General features: G+C 35.9%; 3 protein-coding genes across 3 annotated transcripts; all 3 read right to left on the bottom strand.

The window, feature by feature from the left end:
• Positions 1 to 1,752: 1,752 nt before the first annotated feature.
• LOC116179786 lies at positions 1,753 to 3,187 on the bottom strand. Its single transcript, XM_031499665.1, has 3 exons — positions 2,660 to 3,187; positions 2,271 to 2,609; positions 1,753 to 2,211 (listed from the first exon to the last, which is right to left on the bottom strand). Exons 1-3 carry the CDS (start codon positions 3,185 to 3,187, stop codon positions 1,753 to 1,755), a joined length of 1,326 nt encoding a protein of 441 aa, XP_031355525.1.
• A 4,478-nt stretch (positions 3,188 to 7,665) lies between these two features.
• On the bottom strand, positions 7,666 to 10,229 carry LOC116179702. Its single transcript, XM_031499552.1, has 2 exons — positions 9,662 to 10,229; positions 7,666 to 9,604 (listed from the first exon to the last, which is right to left on the bottom strand). Exon 2 carries the CDS (start codon positions 8,875 to 8,877, stop codon positions 7,666 to 7,668), a length of 1,212 nt encoding a protein of 403 aa, XP_031355412.1. The 5' UTR covers positions 8,878 to 9,604; positions 9,662 to 10,229.
• A 5,662-nt stretch (positions 10,230 to 15,891) lies between these two features.
• On the bottom strand, positions 15,892 to 17,266 carry LOC116179609. The gene is made up of 5 exons (XM_031499449.1): positions 17,045 to 17,266; positions 16,764 to 16,961; positions 16,463 to 16,640; positions 16,255 to 16,370; positions 15,892 to 16,109 (listed from the first exon to the last, which is right to left on the bottom strand). Exons 1-5 carry the CDS (start codon positions 17,217 to 17,219, stop codon positions 15,892 to 15,894), a joined length of 885 nt encoding a protein of 294 aa, XP_031355309.1. The 5' UTR covers positions 17,220 to 17,266.
• Between the last annotated feature and the right edge of the window lie 522 nt (positions 17,267 to 17,788).

Below are 17,788 nucleotides of genomic sequence, written 5' to 3'. Positions count from 1 at the left end.
CTCGGTTCAAAAAAGAGCGGCGTTTTGGTATAAAACGTTTGCGATGTTCTACTCACTACCACATGTTGCACAACACTATGTACCAGTGCTGATTTTTTTAAAGACATGTTTCTTTGATCATGTTGTACCTTCGCGTAGAACAAAACTAACTGATCAATGGGCAGCAATTTTATTTATTATTGAACTGTTGTCTATGTTTGCATAAAGCTCGGACGGATATAGCGCATATATTTCCGAAAAAGTGAATCAGCAGTAGAACCAAGGCACTTTGCCGTCATCTTGGATTTGATTCGCGGGGTCAATCAAGGTCAATTAAATTGTTTCGCGGGGTGGGTGTTTTTGGGGATTAATTTGGTTATTTCTAGGAAATTTGTGTAATTTATCGGAATTTGAACTATGATTTGGTTAAGTAATTGAAAATTGGTGCTATTTTGAGGATTCAGGACGTTTAATTAAAACTGTTGTGTGACGTTATTCACCTCACTATCTCCCTCTCTCACAGCGTTTATCTTTTCTCACCTCACTATTCTGAAATAGAAGCTAGAAATGAGCAAAACAAGTTTTAATTATATTTATTATCAAATGTGCAACATACAAAAATAAATTACAAGCACAATCGAAAATTACAATTTAAAATATACAATACAAACCCGTGTCCACACCACCCCGGAGGTTGAGTTTTTTTATCGTGGTTTCCCCAGGAAGCCTATTCCATGGAATCATCATTTCTTTTAAAATGAAAATACTGCCGTATCCTTTGCTTTTGTGGGCGATAGCCACGACGTCACGATTTTTCCTGGCTAACGAGAACACGAAATTTAAAAGTTCAATCACGGGATCTTCTTTAAATATATGTTCACGAGGGCCACAATTGTCACAAGGGATATTAATGTCAGTTTGTCCATTAATGCACTTTTTACATAACTGTTGCGCAACGCATAAGGTGGGAACGTGCACAAAAGCAGTGGCGGCTCGTAAGCTGTGTAGAAGGTGGTGCCAAATGGTTGCCCTCTCCATTGCTTTAATAGTTACAAACCTTTTGTTTCCATATTATTCAAATTGTGTTGTATAATTCTAATATTTACAATGACATGATTTACAATTTTCCTCATAAAACGTATGTATTGGATATTTAAATACAATTCATAACATTAACACTTATCTACGAACAAAGGATACTTGTAGTTTATTTAAGTCAATTTCTTGAAAGGGAACCGTAAGCTTAAAGTTAGAATCACAAGGCACTGATCTAAATTCACAAAAACATCACTTTTTTAGATTCCAGATTGCAGTTACGCCCCCTAGCGGTCATTTCAGAAACTTAATAATATTTTCAAGGTTTTGCTCGTGGCCGTTTTAGTAATAATTTTTTTACCGCAAAGCTCTGCGATGGATAGATTCTCAGATACAGTACCTCGCATTCTTAGTTGGCCACCCTGTACATAAAACAAGATACCTTATTTTTAAAAAAGTTCGTGGTATTGACTAAGTACATGAATGAGTTCTGGTCCGACGAGCTCAGTTCACTTCACCAACACATCGTCACACTGATGAAGGGCATTGTGCACGAGATTGCTATACATTAGCCACATCACTTCGTTAACTTCCGTGGAGTCGTTCACCTCACATAGTAATAATACTGGATCATTTACCACAGCCATGACACTTTCGCATAGGACGGTCGGTAGTCAATTTATAAATTAACGAGCGTAAACGGCAATAGGCGGCCTTGTCCCCTATAAGAAAATTAAATTAGGTTCTATAGCCGTACGGCAAAGTAGCGTAGTCTACATCTAAGCGGTGTCGTTTCGTGTACTGAACACGGTACTTCTTCCTCTCCGGTTTGAAAATGACTTCATATGTACACGTGCGAGCTATTCGACGGTCCGTTTTCACAAAAGTCTCTGGGGTATTGTTCAACACCGAGTCCTTGATTGTTTCGAAATTAACCACCTCACTGTTCTTATAGTTTAGGGAGATGCCCTTAACTTTCCACAGTACACTATGTTTATTGTCACGGGGGGAAAACACTTTATAGGCATAGTTTTTGGGTCCACCACTCACAAACTCCACGATTCTACTGTCGGACCCATAACACTCCAACTCGTCCGTCATATTTCCCAAGAGGTTACCGCAAGGTGGTGACCATTCCCCGGGCTTCTGTGTAAAGATGACCGAATCAGTGTCAAAATACAAGATTCGTTCACCCAGCTGCTCGAGATACAGTACCGTTTTAGACGGCCATGTGCGGTTGTATAGGCTGCCAATACCACATTGGTGGTCTTCAGGGGTTCGACGGCTTCTTCGGAGAGGGTCCATTTGACGATTAGGGTTTCGTCGTTCACGGTAATGATTGAGTTGACTTCCATGGACGGATCCGTGAGCATCTGGAAAAACTGCTCAGCTTCTGATACTATGGCCGTTTCCGTCAGATTGTCGCGTTGGCCAAACTTTCTCAAAAAGGAATTTAGGAATAGCCCGGCGTTTACTGCGATCTTTGTCCGGTCAAGTTGAATTCCCTCGTGCTCCAGGTACTCAGTCAAGTACTGCGTACATGCCTCCTCGTCAACACACCATGCAGGCCAGCCACTGCAGCACTCGTGCTTTGTCTTCAGAAAATTATCAATGTAACCGCTGAATAATCCTCCGCTCTTCGTACCCTTATCGTTGTGTGATACTCCCATACTTCTTGTATGTCGTCCACTACGTACCCCAAGGAAATGGCTTTACGCATTTTATCGGCCACGTACGTGCCACTGAACTCTTCAGTGTGCTCACATTCATCCTGATGCATTGTTTCGCAGCATCTACGGCACAGAGGGAACATGAGCTTTCCGTGACAACGGTATGGAAGCACGGGGTGGTAGAGGTCTTGGGGCGGAAGTACCGTGCACTTGATCATGCCTTCCACGGAATTAAGGTTGACACAACGAAGTTCTTCGGGAGTTAGAAGTACACGAGGGTGGCCTACAGGGTATTTCGCGTACTTGTTGACGTAGGGGTACAGGGAACATACATTCAAGTATCTTATATCTTCATCGTCCTCGGTCTTGTGGTACAATTTGATGGCATTCGTACGTCCGCCAAAGAAGCCGTTTCGGGGCTCATTTTTTACCACGTGATTTTCCAAAAATTCGACTATATCAGGATTATTAACGAGGTACGTCTTGAAGTCGCACTCCCACATTTCGATGAGATTGTATCCCGAGGCTAGGGTTACCACCTTTTTGATGGGAGAAAACCGGCCATCGTAAATAAGTTTTAAAATGTACCTCGTGAGTCGTGATGCCTGCAGGCTGATAGTTTCAGAAACCACGCTCAAACTATATTAATTAAAAAAAAGCCAATTCAAATTTTAAAAAAACTTTAATGAAAAAAACAAATATACTTGTTTACAATTTAAAATGATATTTGTTGTTTGATTTTGCCGATTTAATAAGGTTTGGTTTGTTATTTAAAGATGAATAAAATTCGGAACAAGAGAGCTGGATGTTAGAACGAACGCAAAGTTCTGCCTTCACCATTTCAACTGTCAATCTATTTCTGTCGGCACTCCATAGCCGATTCATAACGCTGAAAATTCTTTCCACGTAATCATTGTTACAAGAAACAGATAAAAGGCCTCAGTTTTCTCACGGCGCACCCCCATCGTGTCCGCTTTGTCTCCCTTCAATGCGGTCGTCTGAACTTCCCGGGTGTTGCCAGCATGTTGAAGATCGGGGATTTCACGGCTTTGCAACAGCAGTAACCATTTAATGGCTACTCTACTCTGGTTATCGGCTGCTCGGTAACCGCCGTGAGGGATGAGCCCTATGATCTCTTTCTGGAGAAAGTTTCTTCGGAACACAAGGCTGCATGCGGCGGCGGCAATGGTACGCATGCCTGTCTAAGATATTGACATCTTGGACGCAATACTGCACAATTTCCGATTAGAAATCGAAAACGGCTCTACGAGCCACTTCGGCGTTGTACCACTCAAGAAAATCTTCACGATTCTTCACCGACATCTCGTCACATCCGTAGAAATGGTGTACGGGCAGCGGTCCGACATAATCTTGATTAGCAAGAGTATTGAAGAAGTGGGGAAAGTAACCCTTGGAACCGGGGAAATTGAAAGTTTTTGGGAAAGCACTTAACGGGATGGGTATAAAATTGAGACTGTCGATGAATCTGATGTTGTTATTGCAGGCAAGCAGGTAATTTTTGTGCCTGTAGCAATTATCTCAGGGTTCCAAGCAGAGGGAGTCTTCATCATCTCTTTCAAAATGAAAATACTGTCGTACTCTTTGCTGTCGTGCGCTATTGCCACCACTTCTTTGTTTTTCTTGGTCAACGAAGACACCAGCCTTAACACTCCAGTACTCGCGTTAAGATATATCACATGTTTAGTCGCGTATCCCAAGTTAATATGGACTGAAACAAACGAGAAAATGATTACGCACTGTTTCATTTAATCGGTAAAAAAGTCAACAAAAACAATATATCCTATTAAAAACGTAAATAAAAAAACGTATTCCATTGAAAACTGCGAACTAGTCAGAAATCATTCCACTCGTATCATTTTGCTCCGCGCAACTAACAAAACTAACTGACACTTCTTTTGTGTATTCACCACAGACCCACCTGTCACAGGATTTACAAAATTTTCGTATTCTCTTGTCCTTCTTCCTTGGACAAAGAAAACATCTACCATTACTGCTCCTTGCAATTTTTTTTGGAGGCTCATTTTCATTTTGTATTTCACTGTCATCCAGTAGTAATACACGACACTTTTCCTTGAGTTTTCTAGGTATGATCTTACGGTACATTCTTTTTTGAACTTGAGGTTTCAAATCCAAGGGAAGGCCGTGCAAAAATGTTCATCTGCCGATTTCTTTATTTGCATTATTTTTTATATATAACACTAGAGCGTTTATGCCACTAATGTTCATGGCATTGAAGAAAATTGTAAGGGGCCAACGTCTGCTGTTCCTTGCTACATTATATCCTCCACACATTTTGTTTCGAATTATTGGAAAACTCTCTAGGAATTTCCTTCTTGTTTTTTTCTCAGGGTCCCAAGCACAGTAAGCTTGTATTCTTTCCACAATTCCATTGCCAAAGGATAGGTAGTGAACCAATTATCCATTGTAATGTTTCGCCATGTTCCTTTCACTACTTCTACCACACGCTTCACGACATCTATCGGTATATTGGATAGCCTATACGGTCCTTCCGGCTGCATACCGGGATATATTTCCAAATTTACCGTATACATACTATCAACATCCCCCAAGGCAAATATTTTCATCCCGTATTTAGCCGGTTTCGAAGGAATGTATTGCCTGAAAGGGCATCTCCCTCGAAATGCACCTAGTTGTTCGTCAATAGTAGGGTAGCGCTCGGGTATGTACATTTTTTTTGCAATTCTCGACAAATATTTCAGATTTGTCGTATTGGTGCCAGTTTATCACATTTTCGCCTTTCTTCTCGTATGCCAATATCGTCAAATCGCATTGAAAATAACAGAAATCGAAACGAGAGTACATAATCATCTGGTAAATATGTTTTGACTCCGTCCTTAAAAGACGTCTTCTGCTTGATTAGGAACCAAATCGGAGCGTATACTTTAACCACATATTTAACCAGCAATTGCAAATTTTGTGATGGGTTAAGTGTACTTACGTAAAGTCTGAGTATACGATTAGCTGAAGTAACCCATTTCGAATGCGCCATTTTTCCAGATTGATGGTTTGCCAGCTCAGGAGTACAGGAACCAGTTGATACAGCTTGACATATCTGATACAGATATTTTTTATTCGTACTTATCGATCACATTTTTCGGTAAGTCAGGTAAATTACAAGCCACCGCACAAAAAGAAACCACGGGTTTATGCTCGCAACCAGCTAATTCTTTTCCTATCGGTCCGGAACATTCTCTAGGACCCGAAGAGCAGCCATCTAAAGTCAAGAATCAATCGCGAAGGGGTAATTCATTGGCGTGAAGCATACAAAATACACCATTGTAACGGTCTCTTCAAATACTCCTCTAAATACTGAATCACGCCACCCTACCAGCCAGTGTTAGTTGCAGTTCCGTCACATCCAAGACAAATAACGTCATCTAAGTTCCAACCATGGCCCTATCTAATAAAGTTGTGTTCGAAGTAAAAATTCCCTTAGCAGTGCCACGACTTGGCGTTGTGTGTCCCAAATAAATTGATCCAGGTTCTGTTAAAATTGAAATGTGCTCTTCTAAAACTTCTTTGCGATGGTAACGATCCCCTATTTTCTCATTTATGAGAGTCTTATCTTTTCGTTTGATGAATTGAGGGTATCCATGTTTTCTTGAACTCAAAATGGGGTGGACATCGAAGAAATTAGGGAGAATTAATAACTCAAAACCTTCCCCATGCGTCTAAATTTATTTGATTAAATTGTGGAATAAATAGTTGCGACTAGTTTCGACGTTACCGTCATCTTCTGGCTATAAGTTTTGTTTAACAATCAATGAGATAAAATAATACCTTTAAAATTAAGGACCAACATACTATGGGTCCCTGAAGGGTAGAACGAGTAGTTACATATTGAACAAATATAACCTTAGAACTAGGTGCATGCTGAAATTTTATAGGTTAAGACTGTAATCTTAATTTTTTAAATACTTACGGGAAAAATTAACATAAGAATTAAAACATCAGTAAGGACAACTGCGTTACAAACGGCAGAATTGACCCGAAGGTCTCTTCACGGAACAGAAACATAAATGGCGCTAAATTGTCACTGATTACAGCGTTTCCCGTGGTTGTACGCAGACTCAAATATTTTTTTGCAAAACCTGTAATTTTGCCCGTTACAGGAAATATTTTTACCGTCGATTTTATAGGGACACATGGTTTTACACATATCAATTTTGACTTTTGAAAGATTTAAAATATGAAGAAGTTATGTGACCGTAAAGTGTTGTGTGGCGTATTTTAACGATAAAATATCAAAAAGGCATCGTTTCCCATATTTTGAAACAGATTGTTTTGTGCTTCCACCCTCGCTTCTCAAGTAACAAGTAAGCACCAGGATCAAGTTAATATTTCGTCGCATTGGAATAACAAAGTACTAACTGTGCCAAACTTCATTTTGAGAAATAGCGATGCAAAGTTTTGAATTCCGCTATTTAACTTATTTTTAGATTTTACACTTTTAAATTTTGCCACTTATTAGAAAATATAAAAATAAAATATTTTCAATAAAATTAGTAGAGATAATATAAAATCTTAATTCTTTTTTCTAGGTATCAAAATACAGATAGAACCTTGTTCTAGAATTTAATTAGTTTGATTGTGTCGAATAAGGTTCTATGTGGCACATACATCTTTGTTACGCAGTGTACTTTTGCAAAGCAACGCTGTTAAATTAAACAAAGTTTTATGTGTCACATACACCTGTGTTATTATATATTCACTGTTTAATAAAACTCATTTATCTACTCTACGTAACTGCATTGATGTTTAAATATTTATATGAAAAAACGCGAAATTATTTCTGTTAACATATTTTTATTGCACAAAAGAGAATATGAACTTAAGATTATTACAAAATAAAGACAATACATTTTCATAAAATACTGGAAAATAATGACAAATTTTCTAAAAAAAAAACAAACAAAAAAGCTTGAAAAACCCAAAATATTTATTTCAGTGTATTTAATAGTGCTGAAAAATACTTTTTGTCTATGTCCGGCATACAGCTGTCTATCATCTTTTTAATGGCCTTTATTTTCTCCTCCGGTAATGAATTTTTGGGTATTAACGTTTTTGGTTTTAAATCTAAAACGCTTGTGGTTTCTTTATTGCGGCGTGAAGGAATGCCCAAAGCCCGATCATTTTTTAAAGTTTGCATCACAAAATCATCGCCATGTTTTAATTTGTAGCCAACTTCAAATAAATTTTGTGTAAACTGAAGAGCGGCTACTTTCGAAAACGGAATTTTATTAAAAGATAACCTTTTTGCATTTTTTTCAAAATCTTTAAAATCTTCGTCTCGCATTTGTAATATCTTGTAAGGTTTTCTATTGTTTACAGACTTCAGATTTCTCATGAAAGAAAGAGGGGAATAAAATTCAGTTTTCGCCATAAATCTCTCAATATTACTATAAATGTTGTCTACTTCTTGGATAGCACCGTGTCCTGGTATGGAATATTTCATTGTGATACCTCCTAGTTCTGGATGCTCCCTAATGGCATTCATCACGGCCAATGAAATAAAAGAATTTCTATTTTGGGGAACACAAGAGTCGCTCCAGGTAATCAATTCGGAGACATTATTGTCAGTTAAGACTTGGTCCAAAATTCTCCTGAACGCACTGGCAATAATGTTCCCACCGCGACCTTGCCTCGACTCTGACCAAATGGCGCAATAAGCTTGCCCAGTGGTCGAAAAATGTCCTGTTAAATTGTAGATATTCAATTTTTGGGAGTAAAAAAAATCGCCAACTTCCGAACGGGGACATGTGATAACATTTTCCAAGTCGAAACTGAGTGTAGGAATTTTACTATCTCTATCAGTGTTTCTTTCAAGTCTCATCCGGGCTTTCAATTCATTGTGGGTATTATATTCGTCTTCCTCTTCCTGTGATAAAGTTTTGTCTTCTTTCTTTATCTTATAGGACTCGCATTTTAGGCACCTATCCTTCTTGGGTACATGGAACCCGTAATTGAAATTATGTGTAAAAATGTGCCTATAATAAGATAACTTAACCGGAATTGTGTTTTTTTCTTCACAATCTTTAACATATAGATTGTACATTTTGGCGACGCTCAAATTAGGCTCTAAATATTTCCTTTTTGTAGTTCGCCTGCAATAGTGAGATTCTATCACAGGAAATCTTTTAATATGTTCCATAACATCTTCTTTATTTTGTTTAAAATTCTGTGAAGTCTTTTTTTGCTTTCCTCTTTGATCTTTCTTTACTTCATTGACATTAAGGTGGGATGTGTAGATAGGTTTTTGTGAGATGCTAAGAGTTCCTAAAAAAAATTGTTTGCACACCCTAATGATCTCTTCTTTAACCTTTAAATTATAAACAAACGTGTACTTTCTCCTAGATAATTCAGTAGTTCTTCGTCCTTTCAGTACTTTTTGGGTGGTGGCTTTTATAAACACATACTTCTCATTTTGCGTTAAAGACCAGTAAGTTTGAAAAAGTTGTTCCCTTTCTTCTAATGAAATCTTTTTTGCACAGTTAAATTTGCAATTTTCTAAACAATTTTTTTTGTTTGTTAGCTTTCGTCGCGTAACGGTTTTGCCCCTAACATTGACGTATTCTTCTCCTGCCTGACACTTTCTCTTACGAACATTAACTTTCCATTCATTTACGTTTCATTTTCGCTTTCTAGTTTTTTGCGATGCTGTAGGTGTAGCATCTCCATTTTCATCAGGACCTAATTTTTGCACGTCAGCAAAGCTTTCTGATTGCAAAGTATGTGTGCCTTCTTCCAATGGTACGATTTCACGAACGTTAGAATTTGAAAGTTCATTAATATTTGTAATGATATGCCCATTGGGATCAACTATTTCAACGTCTTCTATCACTTGAATAGCTGCATCTTCCTTCATAGCTGGTATGTCCCTGTAAGTCATTTTACTTTAATCTTCGTGTGCTCCAAAAATTTTCAAGTACACTTACTCTGCATTAATTTGTATTAGGACGATGCCATCATCATTGTAATCACAAGATTGCATAGGGACACTGTTTATATGTTCATCTAAATCAGGAGGAGTATGATTCGAAGCTTCTATTCTAAAGAGAAATCAAATTATTCATCTATGACATTGTTTTTGTGCCTACCCATTCTTAGTAACGTCTTGCTTATCATACTCGGTTCCATCACAACTAACCAGTACTTCCTGCTTAGCTACAATAAATAAACTAGTTTATATTATAATTTTTATATACTTACCCATACTAATAATTCTTAACGTACGTGGGTGTATACCTTCCATATTAACAAAACAGAAATATGCAAGTCTACACACACTTCTCTCTTTTCACAACAAAAGCACACGACAATTTATAGCAATAATAACTTGGTTCGCAAAAAACCGTTACAACTCAAATCCCTCTCTCCATAACAGCTGTTGTCAAGATAATGATGTTAACAAAGTTATATCTGTGCAGTTAGAAAAAACAAAGTTCTATCTACATCAAGATAGAACCATATTACACAAAGGATTGCAGATACACCTTTACTACACCAAACAAGCAAATTTCTGCAATGCAGATAGAACTTTTGTAACTTAACTAACTCGGTTATTATTTGGTTGATGTCGCTAAGGTTAGTCAAAATGCGTACATTTCAGCAGATAGAACCATATTGCATAAAAATTTTATTTTTCCCCAAATTTGCAGTTAGAACTTTGTTATTCCAATGCGACGATTTGTTGAAACTTGTGTGACAATTTGCTGAAATGGTTTTATTACCTCTTGGAACAAAAAATTTAGTTCTCAAGATATTTTTTAACAAAAATATTTAGTCCAAACAGCAATTAAAACCAAATATTTCGTACGACAAATCGTTCTGTATCTTTATCGATATTTATGATTTAGATCGAATTGGGGAAATTACTTCATGGCTTTAGAAGCTGGTCACCAGATGGCGCTACTCTGATTTAGACGCTTTAGTTCACAGCACACCCATCAGTGGCCGCCAAAATATCATACAAATTTGTAACATTTCTGTTTCTATTCTGAGAAGGCCGTATTCTGTGGGTCTCTTTAAACAATTTTAATTTATACAAAATTCGTCATGACAATGTACGAAGGCCGAACTCAGCGCCATAACAGTGACATTAGCAAATAAGATCAGGTTGAGCAACTTCAGGGAAACGTGAAAGGGGGAAATTGAAATCATCATATATATTTATGTCAGGTGCATAACTATTTACTAGTGTTAAAGTCTTTGTGCACAATCACCTTACGACTGATGGTAGGTGGTTGCCCGCTGATATGTTGATCTATTCGTAATTCGTTTATACTCTGCTCCCTCTTTAATGCCGAAATAAATTTCCAGATGTTTGGGTGATCTGCACACAGTTGCATTTGGCAAACTCGATGCCATCCCTCCACTGAGTTGTTTGTTTTTGGAAGTCCATGTTGTACATGTACGGCATCGAAACTAGGTGACCGATCCACGTGTCTTCGAAATAATCAACAATAACTTGCAGTTCAGGAGAAAAAATGTTTTGCTGGAAAATGTCTTCAAAAACGGGAATTACATTTTGAGGTGGAACGAATGCCAAGGCTGGAAGCAGTTGTAATGTCAACGCAACTTATGGATTTCTCTCGTACTCCCGTTTTAAGCCATGATGAATAGACTGGTTCACTTTTATAAAAAGCAGCGTTTTAACAGGTTCTAGGGGCATTTCAGACAACATTTGGCCAAATAGGCGTTTTTTACTAATTTAGACCTGCTGAACACGAATATCGATGTTGGCATCTCGAAATCTGAACAGGAAGTTCATAATTCAAGATGGCGGGCAATTTCCGAAAATGTTGATATTTTCACTCATGCGACCGATTTTTTCGAGCTAAAAACGGATTATAATGTTATTCCTGACGGAGGTACGGCACGATAATAATAGTGAACAAATGTTTAAACAATGATTCCATAGTTTTTCTAACGTCAAAGTGCGTAAAAGTGGAAACCTTTTTTCATAGTACTTACTGTATGGCTACTGTTTAAATTTGTTCACATCGTGTAATTATTAAATTATTTCTGTTTTGGCAGGCATTTTGGTTCCTGTGCGTTATGTGATAGATATCCGCGATGTTCCATTACCTCACATATGGAAGAATTTCCTTTCATTAGAGGAAAACAAAAAAAACGAGTTATTGTCGCATCACCTTGAAGACGTATGGAACGCCGTTTTACTTTTTATTACGAAAGTTTACAATGTAACATTATAAACAACAGTTAATTTTATTTCCTGATTTATTATGTTTGTTGTTTTTATGTGAAACATTAAATATGTTTGTTTAAAAAACTTCATTTAATTGAAATGATGTATGAATTATATAGCAATGTGTATAACGAAAGTTTAACAATACAAATCAACAAACGAATACATAAACGAACAGTAATATAACTAACTAGAACTAATTCATCAAACATAAAAATTTATTCATATTAAATGTGGGATTAAAATTATGAACAAATATTTTAATTCAACAATCATATTAATTCAATTATTGAAGTGTTGTACAAATATTCCCAACAATCATATTAATTCGTGATGTTAAAATCGGAGAGCATTATTTAAAATGATTGTTGAATTAAAATGTTTGTTGATAATTTTAATTCGTATCTGTGATTGTGCGGAAGTTTCAGGAACTATCCTTTAGTGTATTTGGGAACGTGTATACTAGCGCCTAATTAAAATTATCAACAAACATTTTAATTCATGTAACATTTTAATTCAACAATCATATTAATTCAACAATAATTTTAAAAGATTCTTTTACTACGTCTAACAATAAAAATTTATTTGTTTGTTGAATTAAAGTGATTGTTGAAAATATTCGGCTTCAATTTTCAAATCGTCGAATTTATATGACTGATGAATTAAAATGTTTGTTGATAATTTTAATTCCACATTTAAAATGAATGAATTTTTATGTTTGTTGGACAAAATCGTTTTATTAATCGAAGTAAGTATTTCTTGCAATTCAATTCAGTTGTTTGTTATTAACTGTTTGTTGAAATACAGTTTCATATACACTCATTCAATATAACAATATAATTCATTTCACATTTTTATTAAGTAACATTTTTTAAACAATCATATTTAATACGTAAGACAATAACAACAAACGTAAAAAGTAGAGGCATACGACTGACTGTCACATTGTAAAATTTTGGAATAAAATTGTACAAATATTTTCAGAGAACATTTTAATTCAACAATCATATGAATTCATGCTCTTAAAATCGGCAAGAATTATTTAAAGTGATTGTTGAATTAAAATGTTACATTAATTAAAATGATTGTTGATAATTTTAATTATATGAGCTGTGCATCCTACACCAAATAAATTTCGATTTAAGTGTTTTTTTACCCTATTAAAAACATTATTTTCCCCCTTTCTCGAAATTCCACCGAAATTTGTATTTGCATTGTCTGCACAATAAGCTACTAATTTATTTGTTAAGTTGTGGGTCGTTAAAATGTTTATAATTAAGTTTGAAATCATTTCTGATGTTTCCCCAGGAAGTGAAACAAAATCCAAAAGTTTTACAACAACGCCCGTATCCTTCTTAAAATAACGAACTAGTGTCGGGAAAAGCTTTAATCTTTATGATTTGAAGCATCTGAAAAAATGGATACATAATCTAAAGACTCTAAATCATTTGTGAGCTCAGAAGCAGCAAAAGGTGCAATGACTTTCTTTATTATTGCTTCGGTTTTAGTTCTTCGACAAGCAAATTTTTTTTCGAACAAATGTTGGATTATCTTGGTCGTACAATCCATCGATCTAAACGTCTGATTATGAACCACTGTATGGAATGAAAATACTGCCTCAGATAATGCTATTTTTTTTTCACTTGAACCGAACTCCTCCCTTCTGAAATAATTGGTGACTTGGCTTGAAGAAGCAAGGGAAAGCAAAACGTTTTTGTGTTTCTCCGACCCTAAATGCCTTGTTATGTCACGTTTACCTCCATACTCGATAGAAAACACACTCTTACATTTTTCACAATATACTTCGGAATCCAATTTTGATTTTTTTATGAATGGGTATTCTTTTCCTATATCGTCGGAAAATTTGCACATTCTTTTTAGTTTTGGGCCCATATTAATCTACAAATTTATGAAAAATATTTGATAATTGCTTCTATTACTATCGTAACGTTAGTACTTACTTAATTGTTAACCAGAGGAAGAAGACCAATTAAACTAATCTTCGTTTTTTCACTTCAATTGGTTAATTTAGCATAAAAATGAAATCGCACGTGTTTTTGCGCTTGGAAAGCCACACAAGTAATGAACCATGAACGCATCGTACTTGCCGTACCGATACCCCACCGCCCCACCCCGCCCTCTCACCTCTAAAGTATAGTAGTCAGGCTGGATCCACATGATACGTGATTTTACGTACCTACGCACGCGTAAATACGGATGCATAATTTCCCGCCATCCGAATGGAAACTCCGTGTTACGCAACCGTTGTCGTCTATGGGTTCGTTTTGTTTTGAATTTCGAATAGGTAGTGTTGTAGTTGTTGTAACTGTAGTTTTAGATAAACGTGTATTTTAGTAAGAATGAAATCAAAAACCTATCTTTTACTAATTGGTGCCATGTGCAAACAAAAAACATGCGTATTTCAAAAACAAAGTTACAAGCTGAAGATTAAAAAAATTTATATGGCTTATTTGGCAGCCAAACTCGCCAAAAAACGTTCTAAACCATTTGCAGTTAGGAAAGTGTGGACTCGATCGATATATACTGAAGAAAAAAGACTTTTGTATGGGTGCGGAAATTCATTGTTCTGCGAGTTAGAAAAAGACAGTAGTCGGTTTATTAACTACTTTCGAATGAACGATGCTATGTTTTCCGAGCTTTTAAATATGCTTCAACCAACAATTAAAAAACAAGTTGTGGTACGAATACCAATTGAACCTAAAATAAGATTAGCTATAACACTACGGTATTTGGCTTCAGGAGACAGTATGAAATCAGTGTCATATGCCTTCAGAGTGGCTCCACAAACAGTTTCAGAGATTATAGCAGAAACATGTGAAGCAATTTGGAATTCTTTACGCGAGAAGGTGCTATTAGAAAACCCAACAGAGGAAGATTGGAAAAATATTTCCAAAGATTTTGAATTAAAGTGGAATTTCCCCCATTGTATTGGAGCAATAGATGGGAAACATGTAATAATTCAAGTAAGTATTTAGAGCAACAACGTGAAACACAGGGATATCATCTTACTTTTTTGTGGTTGGTCTACAAAAATTTTTACACATAAATCTCATCCACAGCTAAACATAGCATTACTAAACAAACACTTCGTTTTAGGCTCCACCCAATAGTGGATCTTCTCATTATAACTATAAGAACAGTCACAGCATTATCCTGATGGCCATGGTGGATGCCAATATGCGCTTTACGTTGGTTGATATTGGAGCTCCAGGTCGAAAAAGTGATAGTGGTGTTTTTAGAATGAGCAGTATTGGAATGGGACTTGAAAACAATTTGCTTAATGTCCCAAAAGAATGCCCTATCAGTAGAAATTTGACATTTCCCTTTGTCGTGGTAGGTGATGAGGCATTTGCTCTCACAAACTATATGATGCGGCCCTATCCTCGAAACAGTAACTTAAATAGGAGAAAAAAATTTTTCAATTACAGGTTAAGCCGAGCCAGGCGTGTAGTAGAGTGTGCTTTCGGTATTCTACGAGGTCGCTGGAGGATTTTTGCAAAGCCCATAATTGCATCCGAAACCACTATAATAAAAATTATCCAAGCAACAATTTGTTTGCATAATTTTATATTGAAAAAGGAAACTGTCTTGCCAATCACGGAACATGCATATTCTGAATTAAATTGTATGTCAGAACAAAATACAGGCTTTCTTGAACTAGGCCGATCTGGTCGTAACGTTTACAGTAGAAATGTTGCACATTTAAGGGATAGATTAGCTGAATATTTCGAGGGCGAGGGAGCGGTTCCTTGGCAATTAGAAAAAGTTGAAAGTAACGACTTTTAACTACTTTCTACCTAAATATATAATAAGTATATAACTATAACTAAGACAATGATGTAACTGTGGTAATATACTATTGCCATGGATTTTGTACAGAATAAAGTGTATATAGTAAATTATAATGTAAATGTTTATTCAACATAAAATATTTTATTATTCATTATTCAAAATACTTTCTTCCCCTTCCAATAATTGAAGGAATCTTATTTGTAGTTTATTTCTATTTCTTAATGGTAATCTCCTAAGACCTTCCCCAAGCAAAACTAAAAACCCATCCACTCCATCTGGTTTACTTTCTGGAGCTTGCATTACTTTTAATATTTCCTTCTGGATTTCAGTTTCATATCCTTCAGATCGAGCTTCAGATACTCCTGCAAAAAAGTTTGTGCATTACTTACTTCACATCTGTGCTTACTTATAAAGCGTAATTTAATTTTAGTATTAGTATAAATAGGTATAATGAATAATATCTGTTATGAGATTGCTCATAAAAAGTAATTGACGCATATTACTAACTCTTTTTTTTATTTCCGACAGAGTGTGAGGACAGGCTTGGTGATGGTGATCCGGATGGGATGATTTCAGCACCACTATTAGATGTTGATGGTCCCAAGCTTACATTTGAAATAGTTCTAAAACACAAAGCAAAACATTCTGACAATATCTATGACTACCCTATATAGATGTAAAATATTGTGTTAAGTGCTATTATCACTTTACATACGTCATATTTTCAGTATCATCTAGGAATCTCATCAATTCATAGTATTTAAAGGTAGGCTGTGGGGGTAAATGATCTGCTCCAGAACCACTTGGAACATATGTTTTGTGCTTTTTTCTGGCCCTCATGAAATCGTCCCTCAGCTGCCTCCACCTTTTTTTTACTGCATCAATTAACTGGCCTAAACATCAACTATATTAGAAATCTTAAATTACATTTCTCATAATATTGTTACAACAGATAAGCATAATGATTTTGTTTACCAATGTGAAGTTACATCAAAATGTATTAATTGTCTGTTTACCTCCCAATAGTACTGCAACTTCTTCCCACAACTTTTTTAGTTTGAGACCATGCCTTTCCTGCACGGGAGTTCTGAAATCCCACAACGGTTTACGTGCATATACCAAAGAAATTAATAACTCGTCATTGATTTGATTTACTGCAGGCGTTGGCAATTCTTCGACCGGGATTTGGTTTTCGTTATCCACACTTGTAGGTTCTAAAAAATATATAAATTTATTGCAGCTGTGTTTATCTGTATTACACACTATTTTGAATAACAAAATGTTAATGCGGACTTACCCAAAGTTAAAACATTTTGATCATTAGCACACAAATTCCATTTGTCGATTTCTTTTACATTGGCGGATTCAACTATTTCTTTAAAACATTCATGATCCATGTAGTTATCACAGTAACTATTTATTAAATATCCACAATAACCACATTTGTACACGATTTGCGATTGTGAGGACATTATTTAAAAATCTGCACGATGTTTACAAACAAATAACCTAAAAATGCTCACGACGGATAAAAATCACGCATTGAAGTTGAAATTAACCAACTTCAAGAATTAAAATTGCTCTGGAGTGTGTGACGAAATTTTTAGGTTATGTGTTTCGGCAACGTGCGTACTATCCGTGTATTGTTTATAGTGCTTTACAACTTATATTTGGATTAAATAACTGTAGTTATGCTTTGTTTGAGTTTATTAACATAATAATCACAATAATCACAAATCACGTGTGTGATTTGTGATAATTCTTCGTTGATCAAATAACGACCACAAAATGGATTTTTCGTTATCACCTAAAAGAAAGTGTTGTGTACATAATTGTAAAGATCAATTTTTACCAAGACATCGTTTTCCTAACCCCAAACATTATTCTGAACTTTTCAAAAGGTGGCTTATGATACTTAGACCGCGGAATTACATTAATTATACCGATTTCGAGATATATAATACATTTAGAGTGTGTGAAAGACATTTTGAAGCCCACAACATCATTGCCGGATCTCGAAGAGGACTAAAGTATACAGCCA

The sequence above is a fragment of the Photinus pyralis genome, unplaced genomic scaffold (genome assembly GCF_008802855.1).
Source record: "Photinus pyralis isolate 1611_PpyrPB1 unplaced genomic scaffold, Ppyr1.3 Ppyr1.4_LG1, whole genome shotgun sequence".
Taxonomy (NCBI): domain Eukaryota; kingdom Metazoa; phylum Arthropoda; class Insecta; order Coleoptera; family Lampyridae; genus Photinus; species Photinus pyralis.
The sequence above is the reverse complement of the archived record's forward strand: the minus strand, read 5'-3'. Positions and strand labels throughout refer to the sequence as shown.

Excerpts from the sequence above, each read along its gene's own strand:
- LOC116179786 (XM_031499665.1), bottom strand. The coding sequence starts at position 3,187 with ATGTGGGAGTGCGACTTCAAGACGTACCTCGTTAATAATCCTGATATA. Across the intron at positions 2,610-2,659 it reads AGTATCACACAACGATAAGG|ACAAAGCACGAGTGCTGCAG; the intron begins GTACGAAGAGCG and ends AATTTTCTGAAG. Across the intron at positions 2,212-2,270 it reads CCCTGAAGACCACCAATGTG|CTGGGTGAACGAATCTTGTA; the intron begins GTATTGGCAGCC and ends TATCTCGAGCAG.
- LOC116179702 (XM_031499552.1), bottom strand. The coding sequence starts at position 8,877 with ATGGAACATATTAAAAGATTTCCTGTGATAGAATCTCACTATTGCAGG.
- LOC116179609 (XM_031499449.1), bottom strand. The coding sequence starts at position 17,219 with ATGTCCTCACAATCGCAAATCGTGTACAAATGTGGTTATTGTGGATAT. Across the intron at positions 16,641-16,763 it reads AGTTGCAGTACTATTGGGAG|GCCAGTTAATTGATGCAGTA; the intron begins GTAAACAGACAA and ends GTTGATGTTTAG. Across the intron at positions 16,371-16,462 it reads GATGATACTGAAAATATGAC|AACTATTTCAAATGTAAGCT; the intron begins GTATGTAAAGTG and ends TTTGTGTTTTAG.